Source organism: Scyliorhinus canicula, chromosome 15 (genome assembly GCF_902713615.1).
Source record: "Scyliorhinus canicula chromosome 15, sScyCan1.1, whole genome shotgun sequence".
NCBI lineage: Eukaryota > Metazoa > Chordata > Chondrichthyes > Carcharhiniformes > Scyliorhinidae > Scyliorhinus > Scyliorhinus canicula.
In genome coordinates, this window is record NC_052160.1 from 91,380,889 (window position 1) to 91,408,636 (window position 27,748).

At 45.1% G+C, this 27,748-nt stretch overlaps 1 protein-coding gene across 3 annotated transcripts in view; it reads left to right on the top strand.

Moving 5' to 3' along the window:
* bcas2 (BCAS2 pre-mRNA processing factor) overlaps positions 1-26,906 on the top strand; it is a 40,330-nt gene extending 13,424 nt beyond the window's left edge. The window contains exons 4-7 of one of the 3 annotated variants that reach the window (XM_038820172.1): positions 4,539-4,700; positions 14,153-14,203; positions 20,516-20,596; positions 26,605-26,906. In XM_038820172.1, the coding sequence (XP_038676100.1) occupies positions 4,539-4,700; positions 14,153-14,203; positions 20,516-20,596; positions 26,605-26,731 (421 nt within the window). In that variant the 3' untranslated portion in view covers positions 26,732-26,906. The remainder of the gene's footprint in view (positions 1-4,538; positions 4,701-14,152; positions 14,204-20,515; positions 20,597-26,604) is intronic. The other 2 variants (XM_038820173.1, XM_038820174.1) reach the window with 2 other exon arrangements.
* Positions 26,907-27,748: the final 842 nt, after the last annotated feature.

Genomic DNA, 27,748 nt, shown 5'->3' on the forward strand with positions numbered 1-27,748 from the left:
CACTGGCTAGGCCGACATTTATTGCCCATCTCTTAAGAAGGGTAGTGGTGAGCCAATTCCTTGAACTGTTGAAGTCCATCTGGTGCACTCTGTGTTGGGAGTTACAAATTTTTGACAAGCAACAGTGACGTAATGAACATCTCATTCCAGTTCGTGTGTGTGCCTTGGAGGAGAAACCTGCAGGTGGTGGTGGTGATATGCATTTGCTGCCCTTAACCTAGGTGGTAGAGGCTGTGTTTTTGTAAGGTGTTGTGTAAGGCGGCTTCAAGTTAACTTCAGTGCATCTCGTACGTGAGTGTACACAATTGCAGCTCTGTGCCAGTGTGGAGGGAATCAAGCTGGCTGCTTTGTCTGGTATGATGTCCAGCTTTCTAAATGGTTTTGGAGCTGCACTCGTCCAGGCAAGTAGAGGGTATTTCATCACATTCCTGACTTGTGCCTGTGAGATGGGGGAGAGGCTTTGGAAAGTCAAGCCAGTGAGTTACTGACTGCCAACATTCCTGACCTCACCTGCCTTTGGATCCATAGTATTTATATGGCTGGTTCAATTAAGACTGCAGCACCGTGGGGCGGCATGATGGTGCAGTGATTGGCACTGCTGCCTCACTGCACCGAGGACCTGGGTTTGACTTTGCACATTCCTCCTGTGTCTGCGTGGGGCACACGCACCTGCAGGGTAGGTGGATTGGCCACATTAATTTGGAACAAAAATGAATTGGTTACTTTAAATTTAAAAAAAAAAAGATTCAAGTACCCTTTCAGCCAGTGCCTCCCAGGTCACCGTTGTCATCCAAAGCATTAAAATAATCTAATTTCCTCTGACTCTTAACAATTATTATGTGCCCTCTGTTTACTGATCATTCTGTCAATGAAAGCTGCTTCTATTATCTATTCTTAGTTTTAAATATCTAGTCTCCCCTAAACTGCTTTTGTTTTAAGTAGAACAATCCTACCTTCTCGGGTCTCTTCACATAAAGTCCTTTTGTACCAATTTGAGGAAGTCTCTCACTGCACTCTGTCCAAGGTCTTCTGGGTTGTAGTATCTCCCATCCAATGCAACCTGCTTTTGCTGGATATTGAATTGCACTGAAAATCCCAAGGATCAACCTTGGCCCTCATTCCTAATAGTTATATTTTGTTCGACAATTTGAGAACCATATCCTGGTCAAGTTTCATACCCTCTGCTGTTAAGTAACTAAGCTTGAACTTTCTTTTTAAGAATATATTTACGACCTCCAGTGATGGGGATGTGCTGAGTGGACACACAAATTTAACCCAAAATAGCCTGCTCAACCCGGAAGGGGGGAAAACCCCACCCTTCTCCAACATCACAATGAAAGAAACATGTAAAGCAACATCAACCCGAGGAGACAGTAGAGGCAGTATAAACTGGGAGAGAGAGACTGAGGCGATGGCGAACACGCGAGGCAACAAAGTTCCGGCCACAACCAAATGGGATATCCGAGAAGAACATAGACCCGATGGAATGCGGGTCTTACAGGCCCAATTCTCTGCTGAAGGCAGACACAAAGCACCTGGTGAGCTGCGAGTCAGAGGTAGTCCGGAGGACCAGAAGGGCTTTGTCATGGGTAGGCAGCTAACATCGAGCATGTTGGGTGCCTGCTGAACGTGATAATGACCCCACCTGGGGAGAGAACACCAGAAGTGATCATCTCCCTGGATGCAGAAAGGTCCTTCGACATAGTTGAGTAGAAGTACCTCCTACAGGTTCTGGAACGGTTTGGGTTGGGACCAGGGTTCATTTCCTGGGTGAAACTGCTGTACAGTGCCCCACGGCTAGCATATGGGCAAACACTACCAGCTCTGAATACTTCCAGCTGCTCAGGCACGAGGCAGGTTTGCCAATTATCCCCACTGCTGTTTGCTCTGACAATCGAGCCGCGCCGGGGGGGGGGGGGGGGGGGGGGGGGTTTGGGGGGGGGGGGGGGGGTTGTGTGTGTGTGTCAGTGTATAGAGTTTCACTCTACAGAGATGATCTGCTCCTCTACATCTCAAACCCCGGGCCAGCATGGAAGAGATAATTAAACTCCTAAAGGAGTTAGGAGCCTACTCTGATTACAAACTTAACCTAAGCAAAAGTGAGATCTTCCCTGTGAACCCGCAGGGGGGGGGGAAGGACAGAGCTGTTGGGACTGCCATTCAAACAAGCCCAGGTCAAATTCAGCTACCTGGAGATCCAAATAGCCCACATCTGCACACTGGATCTACAAATGGAACCTGGCTGGTCTGGTGGAGGAAGTCAACAGGGACCTGCAGAGGTGGGGCCAACTCCCACTCACCCTGGCAGAGAGAGTGCAGACGATCAAAATGAGCATACTGCGCAGGTTCCTGTTCCTGCTGATCTACATACTCGAGGTCTTTTTCAACACAGTAGAAGAACCCGAGGATCCAAAAGAAGGTCCAACAAAGGAAAACAAACGTGGGTGGCCTGGCTGTCCCAAACATCCATTTCAGCCATGGCACGAAAAGTGAGGACATGGGTGAAGGAACTGGGAGTAGAATGGTTAAAGATGGAGGACAGTTCCTGCTTGGGGGATATCCCTCCGAGCACTAGTCACAACTGAACTCCCATGCCCCCAACCAGGTTCAATTCCTGCCTTGGGCCACTGCAGAGTCTGCACATACTCCCAGTCTCTGCCTGTGCATTTCTTTCGGGTGCTCCGGTTTCCTCCCACACGTCCCAAAAGACGTGCTTGTTGAGGTGAATTGAATATTCTGAATTCTCCCTAAATGTACCTGAACCGTCGCCGGAGGGGATTTTCACAGTAACTTCATTGCAGTGTTAATGTAAGCCTACCTGTGACACTAATAAAGATTATTATAAAAAGCTCACGAAGCCCAGTGGGTGTCTTCGGCTTAACCAAAATATTCACCATAGTCCCCATCTACAACAGCCACTGCTTTACTCCCTTCAAAAGGTGGAGATAGGACGAGCGGACATTGACTGTTGGGGACATCTACACTATGACCGAGTAGCTACCCTAGGGGAACCCCGAGGTTCCAGTTGCCAAAAGGAAACTAGCTGTGACACCTGTCAAAAACTTCCTCTGTAAGGAAACAACCATGAACCCCCAGATACCAGGACTGCTGGACGTGAGCGACTTGGGGAAGGGAAGCTATACGGGCGACTGTTGGGAGAAGGTACGCTTCTCTCGCTCTCTCCTTCCCTCCCTCCTGACGAGAAGAGTGCAAAATGGGAGGAGGAACGAAGCATTGAAATAGGGGAAGGACTCTGGATCGAAGCACTACAGAGGGCGAACCCCACTTCCACATGCGCAGGGCTGAGCCTAACTCAGCTAAGGTGGTGCACAGAGTGCATCTGACCAGAACACGAATGAGCAGGTTCTCTCCAGAGGTGGAGGACAAATGTGACCAGTGCCAGGGATACAGAGGTGAAGGACAAATGTGAGCAGTGCCAGGGATGCACGTACTGGATGACCTCTTTTTGAGACAATGTCCAGGAGGAGAGAGGGTGGAGGCAAGTCCAAAAATAGTGGTCTTCGGGGTCTCCAACCAGCCAAAACTCTTCATGGGCGGGCAACAAACGACCTAGCCTTTGCCTCCCTGAACGCCCACCAGAATTTTCTGCTCGGCTGATAATTGGCAGCACCACCCAAGGCTGCAGCCAAAGAGAAATGCTGGAAAATCTCAGCAGGTCTGGCAGCATCTGTAGGGAGAGCAAACAGCTCGCGTTTCAAGTCCAGATGACCCTTTGTCAAAGCCCAAGGCTGCAGATTGTCTGTCTGACCTGGCAGCATTTCTCAAACTAGAGAAAATAAAATTTGCCATCGAGGGTCGGAAGAGAACTTGCACAGGACGTGGAAGAGGATCTACAGCAACAGTAGGAGGGAAAGTAATTGTACGTAAATATCTGTACTGACTTTAGCCTGGTTTAGAATTTCCAATGAAGGGACAATTTAGCATGGCCAATCCACCTAGCCTGCACATCTTTGGGTTGTGGGGGCGAAACCCACGCCAACACGGGGAGAATGTGAAAAGTCCACACGGACAGTGACCCAGAGCCGGGATCGAACCTGGGACCTCGGCGCCGTGAGGCAGCAGGGCTAACCCACTGCGCCACCGTGCTGCCTACCTCCTTTTACTTCTTGCTCATTTGTTTTTTTCCCCTCTTGTAGCACGAGTTGTGAAATACAAAATGTGCGAACCCAATAAAAACACTCTTAAAAATATGTATATTTATATTGCTGTCACTTCCCTGCAACACTGGTTGTGTAATTGTAGCCTGGAATCTGTGGACTGACGCAGAGTGAGTCTTCCTGAAGGAAGGAATCTCGCTCGAGTCAGATTAGACCTTCACAGCTGCTTTACGTTGTGCACCACTACAAAATTGTTTTGGACTACTATCAAAACCTGGGGTGTGATTGCATCCTTGGAAGAGGAGCTACTTGGGTGAGAGAACACATATCAGGAAAAACAGCTACCCGTGTCTTCAGGAAATGAGGGAAAATAAAAGACTGCTCTTCTGTTTAATTCATCTGCGTTTTGCTGTTTTCCAGGTATGAACTGCCTGCCCCATCTTCAGGACAGAAGAATGATATCACAGCATGGCAGGAATCTGTGAACAACTCCATGGCACAGCTAGAACATCAAGCAGTGAGAATTGAAAACCTGGAGCTGATGTCACAGCATGGTTCAAATGCATGGAAAGTCTATAATGAGTATGTGAGTTTGTTGGTTGTAAATAGCTTTGTTCGAAGTTGTAGTACAATGATACATCCTGTAGAAGGAGGGCCATTTGACTTCTGAAAGAACCTTCTAATTTGGCCAACTCCCTTCGCCATGCAGATTTTTCAGTATCTTATCAAAAGGGATTATTATTTAAATGATAAAATATTAAAACATGCTGCTGTGCAGAGAGACCTGGGTCAGCTCGTGCATGAGTCGCAAAAAGTTGGTTTACAGGTGCAACAGGTAATTAAGAAAGCGAATGGAATTTTGTCCTTCATTGCTAGAGGGATGGAGTTTAAGACTAGGGAGGTTATGTTACAATTGTATAAGGTGTTAGTGAGGCCACACCTGGAGTATTGTGTTCAGATTTGGTCTCCTTACCTGAGAAAGGACGTACTGGCGCTCAAGGGCGTGCAGAGGAGGTTCACTAGGTTAATCCCAGATCTGAAGGGGTTGGATTACGAGGAGAGGTTGAGTAGACTGGGACTGTACTTGTTGGAATTTAGAAGAATGAGAGGGGATCTTATGGAAACATGTAAAATTATGAAGGGAATAGATAGGATAGATGCGGGCAGGAAAGGGGAAGTAGATTTAGGACTGAGTTTAGGAGGAACTTCTTCACACAAAGGGTTGTGAATCTATGGAATTCCTTGCCCAGTGAAGCAGTTGAGGCTCCTTCATTAAATGTTTTTAAGATAAAGATAGTTTTTTTTTGAAGAATAAAGGGGTTAAGGGTTATGGTGTTGGGGCCGGAAAGTGGAGCTGCGTCCACAAAAGATCAGCCATGATCTCATTGAATGGCGGAGCAGGCTCGAGGGGCCATATGACCTACTCCTCCTAGTTCTTATGTTCTTATGTGTCCGCTTCCCTCTTGATGAATATTTGTTTCTTCCTTTCCACTCCAATTCCGAGAACACTGAATTAGTTCCATTAGTTCCCTCCTGTCTCTTTGAAATGGTCACTCTTGTGTGCTTGAGCCTGCACATAAGGAGGGCCAGCTCTCCACATGATAGTGGAGGGCATGATAACCATATCTGCCCTTTCCTTGCCCAATAACTTTTTTTTATGTGAAGTGCACTGTGATCAAAAACAAAAGCTTGTTTTGCTTTTCTTTGCCTGCCCCCTACTCAATCTTGAGTATTATATTCTTGTAGTCCTGAATCTTGGCTAGCATCAGCTAAATTAACATAGATCAGGATGGCAACCTGACATTTTCTGGTCTATGCTGCTTGGGGGAATCACAAGATGGTAGATTTCACTTGCTGTCTCTAAGCATTTTTCAAATGTTGTTCATAACAGCTCAAATTCGACCAACTTTTAAAAATCAGTTTCAAGATTTAGGCATTGCCAAGCCTGATATTTGTTGTGGATGCTTGGTTGCCCTCGAAGGTGGCCATAAACCTAGGAGAGGAAGTAGGCTATTTGGCCAATCTCGTCTGCTCTGCCATTCGATGAGATCATGACTTGTCTGATTTTAATCGTCCACTCCACTTTCCCGCCTTACCCCCATAATCCTTGATTCCCTTACTGATTTAAATGTCTGTTTTATCTCAGCCTTGAGCATAATGACTCAACCTCTACAGCTCTCCGCAATAAAGAATTCCACAGATTCAGTACCCTCTTGAGAGAAAAAAAAATCCATCTCATCTCTGTCTTAAATGGACGACCTGCAACTCTTTGATTATGCCGACTGGTCCTACAAGAGGAAACATTCTCTCAGCATCTATCCTGTCAAGCTCCCTGAGAGTCCTGTATTTCTTCATAAGATCACCTCTCATTCCTCTAAACACCAATGAGTACTGGTGCAATCTACTCAACCTCTCATAAGAAAATCCCTCTATTTCCAGGATCAACCTAGTGGTCTAATTAGTGCCTTGTATTGTTTTAGCAAGATGTCCCTATTTTTATACTCCATTCCATTTGAAATAAAGGCCAACATCCTACTCCATGCTGAACTTGCATGCTCAGTTTCTGTGATTTATCAACCAGGACTCCCAAATCCCTCTGTGCTGCAGTTTTGTGCAGCCTTTCGCCATTTAAATAATATTCAACTCCTTATTCAACTTCACATTTTCCTACGTTATATTCCATTTACCAAGTTTTTGCCCACTAACCTGTTTATATCACTCTTTATCATCATCACCACTTGCCTTCCTACTATGTTTGTGTCCTCTGCAAACTTGGCAATAGTGCATTCACTTCCTTATCCAAGCCATTAATATATATTGTGAATAAACCAATCCCTGTGGCACTCCGAGTTACAGATTGCCATCCTGAAAATGCCCCTCGTACCAAACTCTGACTTCTATCAGTTAGCCAATCCTCTATCCATGCTATTATACTGCCTCCCAACACCATGATCTCTTTTCTTGTTAAGTAGCCTTTTGAGTGGTATCTTGTACTTGGATTTCCAAAAAGTGTTTTGATACCACATGTACTGGTTCCCCTTCATCTATCCTCCTTGTTACCTCAAAAGAATTCTATAAATTTGTCAGACATGATTTCCCTTCCTGAAACAATGCTGACTCTGCTTGATTATATTATGCATTTCTAAATGCTCTGTTATTATATCCTTAAAAATTGACTCTTAACGTTTTCCCAATGACAGCAGGTTATGCTAACTGGCTTATAGTGATTTAAAAAAAAAAATCTCCCTCCTTTCTTTTTTGAATAATGGTGTTATATCGGCAGTTTTCCAATCATCTGGGACTTTCCAGAATTAAAGGGTTCTTGGAAGCTTACTACCAATGCATCCACTATCTCTAGCTACTTCCTGGGATGTAACCCATCAGGTCCAGGGGACTTGTCGCCTTTAGGTGGTTTGAGCTGCTGCCTTGTGCCAAAGCAGTCCATGTTGTGAAGGTACTCCACTGCTGTTGGGTAGGGAACTTCAAGTATTTGATCCAGTAACTTCGGAGGAATGGCAATATAAGTCCACGTCAGGATGGGATGTGAATTGGAGGGGAACTTGGAGGTGGTGGTGTTCTCCGATACCTGCTGCTACTGTCCCCACAGGTTGTAGCGGTTGCAGTATTGGAAGGTGATGTTGAGGAATCTTGTTGATATTGCACACTGCCGCCACTGTACGCAATGATGGAGAGGCCAAAGATTAACTGCGGCGGGTCGTCTGCCAGTCCAGCAGAATGCCTTGTCTTAGACCATGCTACTGGAACTGCAAGCAAGTGGAGAGTATTCCATCACACTCGTGACTTGTAGGTGGTGGAAGAGCTCTAGGGAGTCAGGAGATGAGCCAATTGCCACAGAATAGCCAACCTGTGACCTACTCTTTTGTAGTCACTATATTGTGTATCTGATTTAGTTTGAATTTCTAGTCAAAAATGAACCCCAGAAGGGCTGCATGCGGCATAGTGGTTAGCACTGCTGCCTACAGTGCTGAGGACCCGGGTTCGAATCCCGGCCCTGGATCACTGTCTGTGTGGAGTTCGCACATTCTTCCCATGTCTGCGTGGGTTTCACCACGCTCGTTAGGTGGATTGGCCATGCTAAAATTGCCCCTTAATTGGGAAAACATAATGAACCCCTGAATGTTGCTACTGCATTCAACAATTGTCGTGGAGAGATGATTCAACTCACTAAAGATGGTTATTACAGGGAGGCAGTGGCCTAGTGGTATTGTCACTGGACTAATAATCCAGAGACCCAGGGTAACGCCTGGGGACCTGGGTTCGAATCCCACCATGGCAGATGGCGAAATTTGAATTCCGTAAAAGTTTGGAATTAAAAAGGCAAATGATGATCGTGCAACCATTGTCGATTGTTGCAAAATCCCATCTAGTTCATTAATGGCCTTTAGGGAAGGAAATCTGTCATCCTTACCTGGTCTTGTCTACATGTGACTCCAGATCCATAGCTATGTGGTTGACTCTTAAATGTCCTCTAGGATGGGCAATAAATGCTGGCTTAGCGATGCCCACATCCCATGAATTAATTTTTAAAAATCTGTACTTGCTTGGTGAGAATCTATCTTTGCAGTTATCATCCCAGACCAAGTCTTTCTGTATGAGGGCATAGAAAGTTTCATTGTGGGCAATTACATTTCTGTATTACTTTGCAATCATCAGCAAGCATCCCCAATCTGGCCTAATATGCTGGGGGAATGGCAACTGATGCCACTGAAGATGGTTGGGCGTAGAATACTGTCCTGCAACTGAATTCTCGCATACAATTCCAGAACCTCTGAATAAAATCATAATTGAATTCAAAATTAATGTTGTTCCCAGGTAGCTCACTTGTTAAAGTTGTTGCCATATGCAATGTTTTTGATTTCCTTTGCACACTGATATGGCTGATGCAGCCTGAGAGAGCAGCAGTTTAATTACAATTGGTGGCACCAATACCATGATTTCACACTTTAATTTCGATGGCACTGACATTTGTGACGGTTTTGCAATCTTGGTTATGAATGGTAATGTATTATGTGATCTTGGATAGTGTGTTCAGCTATTCACATATCACTAGCTCACATTCAGCTATATTTGTTTTTTGGTTTGCTGTTAGTTTCCAGGTCAGCTAAATCAACATTCCAAAAGCAAAGTACAATTTAAATTTTGCCTTGTGAAGGATTAAAAATCCTCAACAGCATTGTAGAAATTGTGTAAATGGAGAGTTGAAAAGTGTGACGAGAGCTTCCATCCAAAGTATTCCTACAGTGTAGAAGGAGAATTCAGAATGTCCAATTCACCTAACAAGCACGTCTTTCAGGACTTGTGGGGTATTGCAATTGGTGTTCCCTCTGAGCTATGCAATCTCACAGCATTAATAACAAAGGCTGTGCACATGGCCAAACAAAAAGTGGTCCCTGCACTTAAAAGAAATCACCCACACATTTGGGTGAAATAATGACAGGCAAAACGGAGTCTGCACGTTCTCCCCGTGTCTGTGTGGTGTTCCTCCGGGTGCTCCAGTTTCCTCCCTTAGTCCAAAGATGTGCAGGGTTAGGTGGATTGGCCATGCTAAATTGCCCTTGGGTTAGGTGGGATTACTGGGCTGCAGGGATAGGGTGGAGGTGTGGGCTTAAGTGGGGTGCTCTTTCCAAGAGCCGGTGCAGACTTGATGGGCCAAATGGCCTCCTGCACTGTAAATTCTATGATCTATAAAGAGATGAATTTGTGGCTGGGGAATTGTCTTAATGTTGGGGCCAAAGACTGACTTCAGTCCTAATATTTTTTTTAATAAACAATTTTATTGAGGTAGATTTTGGCTTTGTAAACAGTTACAGACATCAACAGAAAGAAAGCAAAAGGAAGGCAAATGTGCAAACATCCACGTACATTCAATACTTCAATCGTAACATACTGCACAAGCCCGCTCCTCTCCCACCGGTACTACCCGCCATTTTATCCCTCCTACTCTACTCTTACCCCCCCCCCCCCCCCCCCCCCCCCCCTTGCTGACGCTCACCTCTCTCGCAAAGAAGTCAATAAATGGTTGCCACCTCCGGGCGGACCCCTGTACAGAGCCCCTCAAGGCGAACTTAATTTTTTCCATACCCAGGAAACTCGACATGTCTGCAAGCCACAACTCAGTCTTCGGGGGCTTTGAGTCCCTCCACGCCAATAGTATTCGTCGCTGGGCTATCAGGGAAGCAAAAGCCAAAACATCGCCCGCTTTCTCCCCCTGGACTCCCGGGTCTTCCGAAACCCCAAAAAATTGCCACCCCATGACCCATCACCACCCTTGTTTTTAACACCCGGGACATGACGCCCGCAAATCCCTCCCAGTACCCCCTAAGCTTAGGACATGCCCAAAACATGTGAACATGGTTCGCTGGTCCTCCCGCACACCTAGCGCATTTGTCCTCTATCCCAAAGAATTTGCTCATCCGAGCCACCGTCATGTGGGCCCGGTGAACGACCTTAAATTGAATCAGCCCGAGCCTGGCACATGTCGCGGTCGAATTTACCCTACTCAGGGCCTCTGCCCACAGCCCGTCCTCCATTTCCCCGCCTAGCTCCCCCTCCCATTTAAGTTTCAGTTCCTCCGTCTGGGACCCTTCCTCCCTCATGAGCACCTTTATAAATATCAGATACTCTACCCTCCCCTTCTTCCCACCTAGAGACTATTCTGTCTTGGATCCCCATTGGCGGGTGGCGTGGGAAAGATGGGACCTGTCTACGCACAAAGTCCCATAACTGTAGGTACCTAAAATCATTTCCCCTTACCAGCCCAAATTTCTCCTCCAAGCTCCTCAAACTCGCAAAGCTCCCTTCCAGGAACATATCACCCACCCCCGCCAGCCGCCGCCATGTTCGAAACCCCCCATCCATACTCCTGGGGGCAAACCGATGGTTGTCGCAGATTGGCACCCAAACCAACGCCCCCGTCTCCCCTACATGCCTCCTCCACTGGCCCCATATCCGCAGAGTCGCCACCACTACCGGGCTGGTGGAGTACCTGGCCGGCGGCAGCGGTAGAGGAGCCGTGACCAGGGCTGCCAAGCTGGAGCCCCTGCACGAAGCTGCCTCCATCCGCTCCCAGATAGACCCCGTATCCACCATCCACTTCCTTATCATAGCGATGTTGGCCGCCCAGTAATAATTAATCAGACTCGGCAAAGCCAGCCCTCCATCGCCGCCTTCACCCGTGGGGATTTTCCCGCCCAGACAAAGCTCATGATCATCCTGTTAACTCTTTTGAAGAAGGACTGTGGGACAAAGATCGGAAGACACTGAAAAACAAACCGAAATCTAGGGAGGATTGTCATCTTTACAGTCTGCACCCTCCCTGCCAGTGACAGCAGGAGTGCATCCCATCTCCGAAACTCTCCCTTCATTTGCTCCACCACCCTGGCCAAATGTAACTTGTGCAGCCTGCCCCAGTCTCGTGCCACCTGGATTCCCAAATACCGGAAATTTTCCTCAACCAGCCTAAACGGTAGCCCCCTCAATCTGTTCTCCTGGCCCCTTGCCTGTACCACAAACATTTCACTCTTGGCCGTATTTAATTTGTATCCTGAAAACTGGCCGAACTTCCTCAACATTCCCAGTATACTTCCCATCCCGGCCACTGGGTCTGACACGTACAGGAGTAGGTCGTCTGCGTAAAGAGAGACCCTATGTTCTACCCCGCCCCTCACCATCCCCTTCCATCCCTCTGTGTCTCTCAGCGCAATCGCCAGCGGCTCTATGGCCAGCGCAAACAGCAGTGGGGAGAGCGGACAGACCTGTCTGGTCCCTTGATACAGCCTAAAGTACTCCGACACTTCTCTGTTAGTCCTGACGCTGGCCTTCGGGGCCTGATATAATAATTTGATCCAATTCACCAGTCCCTCCCCGAACCCAAACCGTCCGAGCACCTCCCATAGATAGTCCCACTCCACCCGGTCAAAGGCCTTCTCGGCATCCATCGCCGCCACTACCTCCACCTCCCTGCCCGCCGGGGGCATCATTATCACATTAAGTAATCCCAGGTTGGCCGCCAGCTGCCTACCTTTCACGAACCCAGTTTGGTCCTCCCCAATCACCTCCGGTACGCAGTCCTCCATTCTAACCGCCAGTACCTTTGCCAGGAGCTTGGCGTCAACATTAATCAGGGAGATTGGCCTGTAGGACCCGCACGCCTCCAGGTCTTTACCCTGCTTCAATATCAATAATATAGTGGCTTGCGACATTGTCGGCGGCAGGGTCCCTGTGTCCCTTGCCTCTTTGAAAACCCTCGCCAAGACCGGGCACACCAGCTCAGAAAACTTCCTATAGAACTCTACTGGGTATCCATCCGGCCCCGGGGCTTTCCCCGTCTGCATGGCCTTTAGGCCCCCCAATACCTCCTCCACTCTAATCGGGGCCCCCAGCTCATCCACTCGCCCCCCACCTAATGTTGGGAATGTTAACCCGTCCAGAAACCTTTTCATCTCCTCCGGTTCTTCCAGCGGCTCCGAAGTATACAGCTTGCGATAGAAGTCCCCGAATACCTTATTCAATCCTGCCGGGTCCTCCACTTTGCGCCCCTCCCCATCCATCACTCTACTTATTTCCCTGGCCGCCTCCCTCTTCCTGAGTTGCTGCGCTAACAGTCTGCTAGCCTTTTCCCCATGCTCGTGCACCACGCCCCTCGCCTTCCTAAGCTGTTCCACGGCCCTACTCGTGGATAGTGCCACCAGTTCCGCTTGTAGTCTCTGCCTCTCCCTGAGTAAACCCTCCCCCGGGGACTCCGCGTGCTCTTCATCTATCCGACCCATTTCCCTGACCAATCTATCCATCTCTGCCCGGTCTGCCGTGGCTCTGTGGGCCCCAATTGAAATCAGCTCCCCCGCACTACTGCCTTTAGTGCCTCCCACAGGGTCGCCGCTGAGACCTCCCCGTGTCATTCACCTGCAGGTAATTTTGCATACACCTCCGAAGCCTCTCACAGATCCCCACCTCCGACAGCAGTCCCACGTCTAGCCTCCATTGCGGGCGTTGGTAGTTCGCCCCCCCCCCCGATCTGCAGGTCTACCCAGTGCGGGGCATGGTCTGAGATAGTAATTGCGGAATATTCCGTGTTCTTTACCTCCCCTATACAATCCCTGCTTAGTACGAAGAAATCTAAGCTAGAATATACTTTATGGACGTGCGAGTAAAACGAGTAGCCCCTTCCTGTCGGCTGTCTGGCTCTCCAGGGGTCCACTGCCCCCATTTGCTCCATAAATCCTTTCAGCTCCCTTGCCATTGCTGGGAGTTTACCTGTTCTGAGACATGACCGATCCAAAGCCGGGTCAAGGACCATGTTAAAGTCCCCCGCCCATTATTAGCATGCGAGAGTCCAGGTCCGGGATCTTCCCCAGCACTCTTTTAATGAAGTTCACGTCATCCCAGTTCGGGGCATATATATTCACCAGCACCACTCCTCCCCTCCAGTCTGCTTGCACCTGCTTGTTGATCATGATTGCCACCCCCCTGGATTTCGAGTCCAAGTCCGAGTGGAAGACCTGGCTAATCCAGCCCTTCCTTAGCCTGGTCTGGTCAGAGACTTTCAGATGTGTCTCCTGCAACATAATAACGTCCGCCCTCAGAGCCCGCAAGTGCGCGAACACCCGCGCCCTCTTAACCGGCCCATTCAGTCCCCTGACGTTCCAGGTGATCAGCCTGGTCGGGGGGCACAACCCCCCCCCCCCCCCCCCCCCCCCCAACCACGCTGGTCAGCCATAGCCTTTCTCGGGCCGGCCCGTGCGTCGCGCCATTCCTGGTCAGCCTGTTGGCTGCCTCCACCCTCGACCTCCTTTCCATTGCCTATTTCAAGTCCGTCCCATGTCAGCAGAACAACCCCCCCCCCCCCCCCCCCCCCCCCAACAACATCCCCCGATACCCCTGCCATCCACTGGCTGTGCAGTCCTAATATTTTGAGGCAATTACTTTTCACTCATTACAGGACAAATTCGTTGATCAAACAATTTTGCCCCAAGGATTTACATTTCTTTTTCCCTTTCCCTTCCTCCCTCTATTAGCAATCTGGTACAGATGATTGAAAATGCTCAGAAGGAACTCCAAAGACTGAGGTGAGAATTCTGTGGGGTTTTTTGTGTGGCTGGTTGTCGCTTGTTGGCACCCCCGGAGCTGCTGGCTTTCGCATGGGCATTGAAGGGCATGACGGGTGCGACGCGTCTCTCTCAAATGCAAACACGTTCAACAGTTCACAGACTTTTAAAGCAAAATTTCAAACCCTTTGCCCCAAGTATGAATTTCTCACTTTCTAACACCATTCCAATTTTTAATCACTTTTTGTAATATAGCTAAGGTAAAATGCTGAGGCTCACCGAGACTAACTTGCATTTCTATACCACCTTTTTATGACCTCCAGATGTCCCATAGAATTCTAAAGTGGTTATAGCACAAAAGGCATTCAACTGTCTATCCTGGCTCTCGAGAACAATTCAGCCTTTCCCACATCCCCTGTCTTTCTGCATAGCCCAGCAAATCTTTCCTCGTCATCTGATTATTCAGTTCCATTTTCCCTACAATTTGAATCTGTTTCCAGCACTCAGGTAGTGCAGTCCAAATCCTAACCACTTGCTGTGTTTTTAAAAAAAAAAACGTTTTTCCTCATGTCTCACTACTTGGTTCTTGACCCTTGTGCCATGGGAACATTTTCTCTAGTTTATCTATCTATAACCCTCCTGATTTTGAACAGGACTCTCAAATCTCCTCTCGGGAGCTTCTCTGCAAAGAGAACAGCCCCAGCGTCTCCATTCTACTCTCTTATCACAATTCCTTATTCCCTCAAATCAATCTTTAAAATCTTTCCTGCACTCTCTCCAAAGCCTTCATATCCTTCCGAAAGTATTGGGACTCTAATCTAATAAAGGCTGTTGCACCTCGAACTTGGGTCAACTAGAATTACAGACAAAACACTTTAAAAATTCACAAATTATTGTACAACAATCTCCCCAAGTTACCCCAAAAGTATTAAGGGAATCGGAAGTAGAGAGTGCCAAAACTCTTGTTCCACAAAAGATATCAAAACTCAGCTTGGACCTAAATACCAACTATTGTGAGGTGAGGTGATCAATCAATCTCTCTCTCTTTTTTTTTTCTTTCACTCTTTTTTTTTCTTTTTTTCTCTTTCACTCTTTCACTCTTTCTCTCTCTCCTTTTTCGCTCTCTCTTTTTCGCTCTCTCTTTTTCGCTCTCTCTTTTTCGCTCTCTCTTTTTCGCTCTCTCTTTTTCGCTCTCTCTTTTTCGCTCTCTCTTTTTCGCTCTCTCTTTTTCGCTCTTTCTCTCCTCTTTCTCCCCCTCTCTCTCTTTTCTCTTTCTCTCTCTCTCTCCTTTTGCTCTTTTTCTCTTTTTTCTCTCTCTCTCTCTCTCTCTCTCTCTCTCTCTCTCTCTCTCTCTCTCTCTCTCTCTCACAGGACACCATTAATCAATCAATGTCCTGAATCACGAATGCTCGAAGAGTCGTGATTCTGTCGGGTTCGAATTCTCTTAGGAGCACGACATGGGCCTCTTTAATTACTGTCTGCCCGCGGCATAGCAACACCCATTGCCCAGCCAGCTCCTGTGCTCACTGTTGCTTATGCTGATACAGATTTAGCCTTTATAACCATCAGGCTCTGCTGATGTCTTTACGAATACCAATCAGACTAAAAAGCAAAAGTTTTTATCAAGGCTCACTGTAATTTATCTGCTTTTGCACTTTATGCCTCTAATGATAAAGGCCAGGATCCTGTATTAACCACATTCTCAACCAGCCTTGTCACATCCAACAAATTTGCGCATGTACTCCCAGGTCTCTATCTCCTGCACACTCTTTAGAATTGTTGCTTTCTTTATTTTGTTGCACCTCTATTTTGTTGCACCTCATCATTCTTCCTATAAAAATGAGTCACTTCATAGTTATTTTGCATTAAATTTCAAGCCACATATCCAGCCATTCCACCAGCCTATGTTCTTTTGAAATCTTTCAATATCCCCTTTTCAGTCCCTAATCAGCCCAGCCCGTTCCTCCTGTCTATAGAAGACTTTTGGTTTTCCTTTTGTCAGCTGCCTGTCTCATATTCTTGATTTTTGCATTTCTCTTTCATTTTCCCCTCCTGATTTTTTTATATTCAGCCTGGATTTGAGTTGTATTACCAATCTGGCATCTTGTCGTATACACCCCCCTTTCTCCTTCATCTTACGTTTTTTTTGTTGAAGGAGCTTTTTTTTTGTTGTAATGTAGGAAATGAAGCAGCCAGTTTTCACACCGCTCTTCCAAATGGCAATGTGATAATGACACAATAATCAGTTTTTGTAAATTTAGAATACCCAATTATTATTTTTTCCAATTAATGGACAAATTAGCATGGCCAATCCACCTAACCTGCACATCTTTGGGTTGTGGGGGTGAAACCCAGGCAGACATGGGGAGAATGTGCAAACTCCACATGGACAGTGACCCCAGGTTCGAACCCGGGTCCTCAGCGCTGTAGTTCCAGTGCTAACCACTGTGCCACATGCTGCCCTGTTTCTGCAAAGTTGACTGAGGGATAAATATTGGCCAGGTAGTGAGGATAGCACCCCTGCTCTTCTTCAAAATAGTGCAATAGGATCTCTTCCATCCACCCGAATGGCCAGACAGCACTTTGATTTAATGTCTCATCCAGAAGACCGCATCTCCAACATTGCAGCCCTCCCGCAGTGGTGCACTGGAGTGCCCCCTTGAGTATTATGCTCAAATCCTGGAGTGGGTCTTGAATTCACAACCTTCTGACTAGGAAGTGTGAATCCTGCTGAACTGCGGCTGACCATTTCACATTTTGATGGGATGAGATTTTCCAGAAATCTGTCTGATTCTCAATATCCATGCATTCTGTGAAATGTTACCACCTGTTCCTTGATAAATGATTGTGAAAATACATAACCCTCAGGGTGTTCAGCATACTGCTGTGCTCAATCTGCACTTAAGTCTTAGTCTCTGACATTGCTGCAGTTACTAATTGTGCTTGTAAGCATGGAATTGTGTTCATCTTTCTGTACTGACAGAATAACCCAAAAGAAAGTGGCAAAGATATCACAGATAATTGAGCTGAGCTGTAGAAGATGGCACCAAAAAGTTCATTTAAAACATTTTTGCAACTCCTCATTCCTAAGTTGCATTTAGGTTTTGAATTTGTGCTTGGAAATGCATTGTGGTACTTTTTCCCCCACACACGCATGAAAGAAATGCAATGGAAAATATGTAAGTTTGTCGCAGCACAGTGGGTAGCACTGTGGCTTCACAGCGGCAAGGTCCCAGGTTTAATTCCTGGCTTGGGTCACTGCCTGTGCAGAGTTTGCACGTTCTCCTTGTGTCTGTATGGGTTTCCTCCGGGTGCTCTGGTTTCCTCCCACAAGTCCCGAAAGATGTGCTATTGGGTAATTTGGACATTCCTAATTCTCCCTCCGTGTACCCGAACAGACGCCAGAATGTGGCAACTAGGGACTTTTCACAGTAACTCCATTGCAGTGTTGATGTAAGCCTACTTGTGACAATAAAGATTATTATTATTAACCCATTTCCTGGTGTTGCTGATGTGACCCAAATTGAGATGTTTTTCCTTCCTAAAATCTGATTACCAGTTATAGTGTGAATTCCAAGCACAGCCTTGTAGTTATTTGGAGATCAAATTGATTGAACTCTTTTTTACTTGCATTGCATCACAGTGGAGAAGCCAAGTAAGAGACCAATTGTCCTTCCCTCCCGATCAATTAACCTGTCTAAACCTCAAAACCATGGTGACAGTCCTTTTGAAATTTTGTGGTATCTGGGCAGATGTTGAGGAAAAGCTCTCGTATCTGCATGGTCATAGATCTTGAAATAATGGCTAAGAAAAAAAATCATTCAAACCTTATCATTCCTTCATCTTTGCACATGATTTTTCTTCCAGGACTGAAGGTAATGACCATACTTGGGTACAGTGTTGTATGTGATCTCCAGTATCTCACCCACATGGCCATTGTTCACATTCAAGCACAGTTGCTGGGACCAGCAGACTGCACATTATTGAGAATTCTCACAGGCCAACCCCAGCTTGGCCTATCCCTATGTTCATCCATGGATTTCCTGAGAGTCGTTGAATAGTGTTACAATCCTGCTAGAGACCATTAATGTTTAAAGAAGAAATCCTGAACACCCATCAATTAACTGACAAAACTATGCCACAAGATTTTGTTACTCAATAAAAGGTTGCTTTGTTTATCAATAATAATTAAAAGTAAGCACTATTAACTTAATGCTATAGCTTTTAAAGACTTGCTATAAACTCAGTTTTACTTTTTACTTTGTTTCTTCTCTTCCCCCCCCCCCCCCCCCCCCCCCCCCCCCCAGAATTCCTTTACAGTCTGCATGGGTTTGAATTTCAGAATCCCCTTTGTAGGGGGTGGTTTAGCACACTGGGCTAAATCCCTGGCTTTTAAAGCAGACCAAGGCAGGCCAGCAGCACGGTTCAATTCCTGTACCAGCCTCCCCGAACAGGCGCCGGAATGTGGCGACTAGGGGCTTTTCACAGTAACTTCATTGAAGCCTACTCGTGACAATAAGCGGTTTTCATTTTTCATTTCATTATTTATCTTATGAAATCTTGAAAGTTCATTCACTTACCCTGGGATCAGCCCAAAAGGTGTATCGCAGCTCTCCAGAGTTCACTGATTTCTCTTGAACGTTTCAGCTATTCTCCAGGTCCATGGTTTCATTAGATTCTGGCAAAGAAACCCTCAATTTCCTTTATAAAACAGTGATTCTGGATTCCACAGCTCCAGCACAGATCTCGCTATGATGTCTGGGCAGTTTTAATATCAGAAAACACCTGTGGTTTTGAGAGGTCCATTGCTATGGTTTCGAACTGCAACCCAGCTGATTACTTCCAGAATTACAACTGTAATATGGTTCACTGGCTTTCACAGTATTGTTGTAGTTTTCCTCCTTTGGCTTCCAACTATACACATCTATTAGGATACTGTTCCAGACCCCAACTTGTGTTCGGACACCGGACTCCAAACTAATTTTTATGTGTAAAACTGAGGAAATGATACTTCACCCCAGGAGTAATGACTCTGGCCAATAGGTATCTTTTATGCTAAAACAGACTTTAATTTAAACACAGAATTAACCACATTAACATCAAATAAATAGTTTTACAATTGAGTTAAACGGTTTAATGAAAGCAAAAACCTGAACTTGCTATTTACCCCTTCCACTAATTCCAGTTAAGCAATCCAATTCAGCTCAAATGTCACTTAGTTAACAAAACAGGTCACTTGCTTAGCTGTGTAGAGACTTTTGAAGAACAATCCTTTCAGGAGCAGATCAGTACACTTCTGCTCAACCTAACCGCATTTGGCAAAACTAGTGTTCAAGTTAAAACCCTATAACAGACTGCAAAACTACAGAGAGAGCTGGCTCCTCTCATTACTTACATCATCTGTATCCCACCAATGACCTGCTTAGCTAGGACTAAATACAATCCCTCATAATTTTATCTAATCCTCAGCGAATCTCCAGCAATCATTACAATATCTCATTAGCCCTTTATCTGTAATCAAGCAAGTAGTTGGCATGAATGATTACCTCGCCTGTTACAACTTAATTACAGCTTTAATAGACAGACTGTCTGAATGTATTTTAATATTTACTACCAGAAATATAATATAACAGTTTTTACATTAATCACAAATTTATCATTTTTCCCCACGTCAACTTGTCTTTTATTGCATACCTGCTCCCACTCGCTGGCGCGTCATTGGTAATTGATCTAGCATTTACCTTATTTCAGGTCAACTTTATCTCTTGACTTCCGCTACAGGCTAAATAAGACCCAAAGCTGACAATTTGTTCGCTGCTTTCCAAACATAGTCTTGCCCACTGACTATACCCCAACTGAATTCCGAGAGAAGCTCCACAAAGTATCTCACTAAGATCCACCCTTCTCCATGACGATGACACACACCGTCTGTTCCCAGGTTCTGGGAAACTACATGAATAACTTGTATCTTTTACCGGAATAACTGCAGACGTCATGTCTCCAGTTCTTTAGCTAAGCCTTTTATGACTCCCATCCTTTTATTTTGACTTTATTCAGTAAACACAAGTTACCTTTTTGAATTGTAATTATCCTGTTGTTTGCCAGCCTCTAGAAATTTCCAGAGTATTTTTCCCACAATTTAAATTTAAAATTCTATTTCTAAAACTTCCACCTTTCAAACAAATGAACCATGACTGGTATATGTAACAGTAGTGATCGAGCATGAAAACTCTTTGATTCTTCCTTCATTCTCTGAGGAGCGTGATGTTTGTTTTATTTATGTTATAAACCACCTGATTGTGTATACATCTGACATTATGTTTGATGATTCAGGAAACAGATTCAAGACCTGAACTGGCTGAGGAAAAATGACCAGCTCGCTGCTGGCAGTAAGCTACGAGAAATGGAATCCAAGTGAGTGAATTAACATTGAACTATGGAATTTGCTTTATTGGTTGATTGGGGAATGAGGAGTGGATATTACATATTTGTTTTTCAGTTCAGAAGGTGTTAGCCAGCCAGTAACCGCATCAATCTGATTCCCTTTCAGATCTGTGGATGACTAACCTAATTTCATAACAAAAAGTTACAAGTGTGTGTACATCCTACTTTCAAATAGCAAATGGATATTTTGGCATTGACAGAGGCGATATACAATCTTTTAAAAGCTGAAATTAAAAGAAGTGTTGTTTTGGATTCCACATTCTCGCCTCAGCCATTTCCAAACCTGCTTGAGTTTCCCCAGCACTTGGTTTTTATTTTAGACCTCCAGCATGTGCAGTATTTTGCTTTTTTATGCAAATCTGAAAATTGATCTAAAGAGACAGGGAGGTGGTGGGGTAGTGGTATTGTCACAGCTAGTAATCCAGAGACAGGATAGTGCTCTGGGTTCAAATCCCACCATGGCACGTGGGAAATTTTAATTCACCTAAAAGAAAATATAGAATTAAATGTTGGGATGACCATTATTTTGAGGAAATAAATCTGCCGTTCTTTCCTGGTCTGGCCTATAATATGACTCCAGGTCCACAGCATCACCCTCTGAAATGGCCTAGCAAGCCAGTCCGTTCAAGACCGATTAGGGATGGGCAATGAAATCCTGGCGCAGCCAGCCACACCCATGAATAGATAAAAAGAAAAAGACATCATGTCGAATTTTTTAAAAAAATCACTGCAAGGTTTTGGTCTCCTTTGTGTTCTTGGTTTTTGCACCGTATGCTGTTTGTCACTCAGAAACCAGCAGCCCAGAATCCGGGGCTGGCCACCTGACGAGGATTGGTTCCTTTGTTTTAGAAAAGTAACATTTTGGGTGTTTGTAGAGAGTGTTTCTGCAGTATTCGTTCAGCTTTCAGGGATAGAACAGTTCCAATGATACTCAAATAAGTTTTAAAGTTTCCCATAAGGGCATCAGTCCTTTTTTTTAGCTGGAGATGAAGGTCTTTGTCCATTTGACATGTAGATGGATATAAAATGTTAAATGTCACGGGTAAATTACCAGGAAGCTAGAGCATCGGCCACGGTTGCTATTGGGAAGGTTTAGCATCGATTCCAAAAATGTTACATCCATTCTAGAGTCTGATCATGGTGTCGAACCTCAAACCCTAGGCCATATACTCCAACGGACTAACAATCTGTTTCTCACTGCCCAGACTCCTCTGGTCTATTTGTGTTTATATTCCTCATTTGCTGAATTGTTGATCTGGAGGTTAGGAAAGACTAGTTTTAGTACTGATTTTCTTGTTGGATAAATTCTAAATCTAAATACCAGGAATAATGGATTTTAGTTATGTGGAAAGGCTAGAGAAACGGAGGTTTAAGAGCAGTGAAGGTTGATGGGGAGACTAAGGGGGATGTTCAGCATTGAGGGGTTTGAAAGGAGTAAGTAAGGAGAAACAGTTTTACAGTGGAAGGAGGCTCAATTGCTAGATTGGATTTGTTTATTGTCACGTGTACTAAACTACAGTGAAAAATATTTTTCTGCGAGCAGCTCAAACAGATAATCTAGAACACGAAGGGAAAAGAAAATACATAATAGGGCAACACGAGGTACACAAAGTAAAAACATAGACACCGAGCGAATTTGATTTAAGGTCGGAGGTGGATGAGTTTTTAAATGCAGCGAGTTATGATCTTCGACCATTAGACAGAGGAGCAGAATTAGGCCACTCGGCCCATCAAGTGTGCTCCGCCATTCAATCATGGCTGATATTTTTCTCTTCCCCCCCCTCCATTCTCCTTGTCTTCTCCACATAACCCCCGGTCCCTTTATTAATCAAGAACCTATCTATCACTGTTTCAAAGACACTCAGTGACTTAGTCTCCACAGCCTTGTGCGGCAATGAGTTCCATAGAATCACCACCCTCTGGTTGAAGAAATTCCTCCTCATCTCTGTTTTAAAGTATCGTTCCTTCAGTCTGAGGCTGTGCCCTCTGGGTCTAGTTATTCGTACTCATGGAAAAGTCCTCTCCACGTCCATATCCTCTCCACGTCCATTCTATCTAGACTTCTCCCTATCTGTAAGTTTTAATAAGATCTCCCCTCATCCTTCTAAACTCCAATGAGTACAGACTCAGAGTCCTCAGCCGTTCCTCATAGGCAGCACGGTAGCACAGTGGTTAGCACAGTTGTTTCACAGCTCCAGAGTCCCTGGTTCGATTACCGGCTTGGGTCACTGTCTGTGCGGAGTCTGCATGTTCTCACCATGTCTGCGTGGGTTTCCTCCAGGTGCTCTAGTTTCCTCCCACAGTCCAAAGATGTGCGGGTTAGGTGGCCATGCTAAATTGCCCTTGGTGTCCAAAAAAGGATAAGCAGGTTACGGGGATGGGGTGGAGGTATGGGCTTGGGTAGGGTGCTCTTTCCAAGAGCCGGTGCAGACTCGATGCGTCGAATGGCCTCCTCCTGCACTTTAAATTCTATGATTCTTAATGGGGACATTTCAAAGCAAGTCCAGCACTCATAACAGAACCTTAGGATATGGGAATTAGTCAGTGAGTTGAGGTAGATGATCAGCTCTGATATTGAACATCAGCTCTGATATTGAACAATCGAGGGGCTGTATGTTCTACTCCTATTTCTATTTAATTTATTTTAAGTGTCAAAATCCTGTTTTTACTAACTCTGGAAAAGTATTAATGCAGTGGCACTCGGGTGAAAAAGCTGAATCTTTTTTTTTATAAATTTAGGGTACCCAATTATTTTTTCCAATTAAGGGGCAATTTAGAGTGTTCAATCTACCTATCCTGCACATCTTTGGGTTGTGGGGGTGAAACCCACGCAGACACGGGGAGAATGTGCAAACTCCACACGGACAGTGACCCAGGGCCGGGATTCAAACCCGGGTCCTCAGCGCCGTAGGCAGCGATGCTAACCACTGTGCCACCGTGCTGCCCTAAAAGCTGAATCTTTAAGGCTCAACCCTTTACTGACACATGAATCAGATGGTTCACAGCCAGTATCCCAGTAACTGGGATAGTAACACTAACTGTACAAGGTGCAAATGAACAGCCCGGGGTCCATCTGCATTTTAAGCAGGGACTCACACAGCTGCTGTAAATTGACACACCAATGCACAGTGGATTAATTAAAAGTCAAGAGACATTAAATGCTTCCAGGCTCGATGGAAAAGTGAATGGAAGGGTAGGGTAGCTAGATCAAAATGAACTTGGAGGAGGAGCGGGCACAGTTAGGTTAAAAGAACGAGGGAGAGGACAGTTAGATTTAACAACTGGGAGAATGGGGGCGGCAAATACATAACCCGAGGGAGGGAAGAGAATATATAACAAGGATACAGGAACATGTTTCTGGTTGTTTTAAAATACTAAGAAAACATTGGTGATGTTGTTCCTCATGTATGGACATTGTGTATCCTACTACGACTTGGTACTGGATCTTCCTAACCATATATTTGCCCAATTTCAGCAATGTGCAGTGCAAGAGCCGAACATCAGAAGCTGGTGCCAGTATTGTAGTTTTCATGAAATGTAAAAGTGGCTTTAACTGCTCTCCCAGATGCTTCTGGATTTACTGCCCATGTGATAAATATTCGAACCATCTCTGAACTGTGTGCTGAATATCAGTAGTTTTATAGACTTCAACAGGCGCTATCTGCTATCAGCAATATTTTAATTCTAGGAGTATAAAACACATCTAATTTCAAGTGACTCCAAGGGCCTGATTTTCATACTGGATCTAGAAGTCTAGCCAGCTTCAACTTTGTAGTGGTAATTCAATGTTTTATTTTTCTATACCCCTCCACTACATAGCCTTTATGATATGCTTATTATCCTTCATGGGTACAAATGCCAAGAGAAGCAGAGAACTCGTATGTTAAGCAATACTTTGACAGAATCCTCCTGGCCCTATGTAGACGTGTTTAAAGGCAGGACGGGGAGTAAACATGTACATTAACGCACTGATAAAAGGTCGCCAGTGCTGAAAGATTAACTATTTTTCTCTCTCCACAGATGCTGCCAGACTGCTGAGCATTTTCAGCATTTTCTGGTTTTATTATAGGTTGAGGTGTTGAGTTGCCAATGGGTTCCCACTTCCGAATGATCGTGCAGGAGGCTGGTAATCAATGGCAGAGGCTACCCACCTAGAGTGATGGACAGCCATTGCTGGTTAATTAAGGGCCTAATGGGTGGAAGGCGGAGGGTTCTGCCAAGATCTTCCAAGCAAATTGTGGCTGAATGTCGGCCCTGGCAGCTCCATGGAAGTGACATCTCCCAGCACAAGTTAAAAGTACATAACGTAGGAGCAGGGGTAGACCATTCGGCTTGTTGAGCTTGCTGCGGCATTCAAGACTACTTTCATTCCCATTCCCCATATCCATTGATCCTCTGAGACAAGTATCTGCCTTAAATATATTCAACGATGGAGCATCCATAACTGTACTGCAACATGGGTGGCATGGCGGTGCAGTGGTTAGCACTGTTGCCTCTGGACACCTGGACCCAAGTTTAATCCTGGCCCCAGGTCACTGTCCATGTGAAGTTTGTGTGGGTCTCACCCTCGTAACCCAGAAATTTCTTCACTCGGCGGATTGAGAGAATGTGCTATTCTCTACCCCAGAGTCTTTCCGATGTTCAGTCATTGAATATATTAATTCAAGGCTAAGACGATCGAGTTTTGGACTCTAATTTAGAATACCCAATTTATTTTTTCCAATTAAGAGGCAATTTAATGTGACCAATCACCTACTTTACACATCTTGGGTGTGAGGGCAAAACCCACGCAAACACGGGGAGAATGTGTAAACTCCACACGGACAGTGACCCAGAGCCAGGATCGAACCTGGGACATCGGTGCTGTGACAGTGCTAATTACTGCGCCACCGTGCTGCCCAGACTCTAATAATTTAATGGCCGTAGAGACCAACCTTTTTCAGAGAGGAATTTCTGACAGACGTGAATAACAGAAGGGCTAGATTTCACACACACACTTTTACTACAATAAGCAAACTAAAATACACATAATTGAAAACATTACTTAACAGGTAACTGATGCACTAAACTAAAGAAAAGATTATTTAGCATTAACTAAATAACACAATTAAGATGCTGTGCACTACACCTAGTAGATGTGTAGCATTACAAAAATAAGTTCAAAGTCACTCCCAGCTCACCAACAGGCTCCCTTCTTGCCGCTCCAGGTCAAACCTTCCAGTGTCCATTGCAAGTCCTTCCACTCGGCTTGCCTCTTCCAGGTCCATCTTTCATCAGTAAAGCCTACCTTGGCGAGTCCTTGTTCTTTACATCTCCAAAAATAGTTTGTTCTGTTCCCTGCCTTACAACCAGAAAACAAACCCTCTCTAACATCTTGCTTGTTAGCTACCACAAAATGGCAGTTTGCTGCTTGCTTCTCCACACAGCAGTTGTTGTTCTTGATGTCCAAAAGGTTAGGTTAGTTACTGGGTTACAGGGATAGGATGGAGGCATGGGCTTAAGTAGGCTGCTCTTTCCAAGAGCCGGGTGCAGACTCGATGAGTCGAATGGCCTCCTTCACTGAAAATTCCATGATTCTTCATGGTGACATTTTAAAACAAGTCCATCATTCATAACCAAACCTTGGGATATGGGGATCAGTCAGTGAGTTGAGGTAGAAGATCAGCTCTGATATCGAAAATCAGCTCTGATATTGAACAATGGAGCAGGCTCGAGCGGCTGTATGCCCTACTCCTATTTCTATTTAATTTCTTGTCAAAACCCTAACCCTGAAAATGATATGAAATTGGTTCATTTGGTTTTGCACATGCTGAAGAATGGATTCAGATAATGGGTGTTATTGCGTGACAAATGTACTAGGTTTGAGCTTTCTGTAAATAAATGTAATTTAAAGCCAGTCTTAAATCTAGTGCTAACAATAAATGTTCTCATTTTGGCCATTTGAGCAATTAACAGCGCTCTTCACTTTGCTATTTCAGCTGGGTCACGTTAGTCAGCAAGAACTATGAGATTGAGAGAGCAATTGTCCAGCTCGAAAGTGAAATACACAAGATGAAACAAGCACAAGGGGATGAGAACAAAGAAAACATTCGGCAGGACTTCTGAGGATGCAAAAGAAACAACCTACCCCGCCCTTTTGTTCTGAGAACATTGTCTCCATAAGTGGACTGCACTCCTGTTTGTATACTAGTTGCAATAATGCAGGCAGGCTTTTCTGTTTAAGAAAATGTCAGTGTTGTATTTATAGTTGCATATTTACAAATAAAATGGTTAGCGTTAAGTGTGCATGTTATTTCTCTATTGGGTTACGTTTCTGGATGTTCATTGGAATTCTTTGTTTCGATGAGTGAAGTTGAGATTTTCTTTGATCAACAAGGAACCTACATCATCCTCTCACCCTGCATACATAAACGTCGCTACGAAGCATGATTAGCAGTCTCTGTATAGCTTGTCCTCTTCCCCATAAGTACAGCGAGCAACCCCAACACTTGCTGAGACACGCAGATCATTAATCACAAAGGGTCAGGGAACATTGAGGACTAATAAGGTCCAGTGAGCCATTCAATGAACCAATCATTCTAACAGGCCAAAAGTATGCTCTATATACTTGTGACAGTCTATTCCCTATTGATAAACGCATCACCAAATCAACAGAGTTAGCTCAGTAAACTGCTGGGCATTTAGTGCCTCAAACTGCTGCTTGTCACTTGACCAAATTGGAACTGCACCATGGACTCCTGTTCCTGCGGTGAGCTGTGATAAGCTTTCTGCACTGCATACAGATTCCTGACAAGCTAGATCTCTTGGGACCATCTGAGTCATTGCCTTGAAGTAAAAGTTTTAGATCAACTCTGCCAACACTTTTAACCGGACTATTGACGTTGGGAATGGTTTTTCTCTATGGAGTAATTGTTTATTGTCTAAGCTAAATCAACAGTTTGTTCCCGCCCAATTGCATGCCCTATTCAATCAAGGCCACTTGCAAGCTTTATTTTTATGAATTTAAGATTTTGTCAAAGCAAATTGTTTTTCAGGTAATATGATTGTCAATTATCTGGTGCACATTGTAGCATGTTTCCTATCCTTACTGGCCCTTTTACTGTGAGTTGGAGAACACTGCAG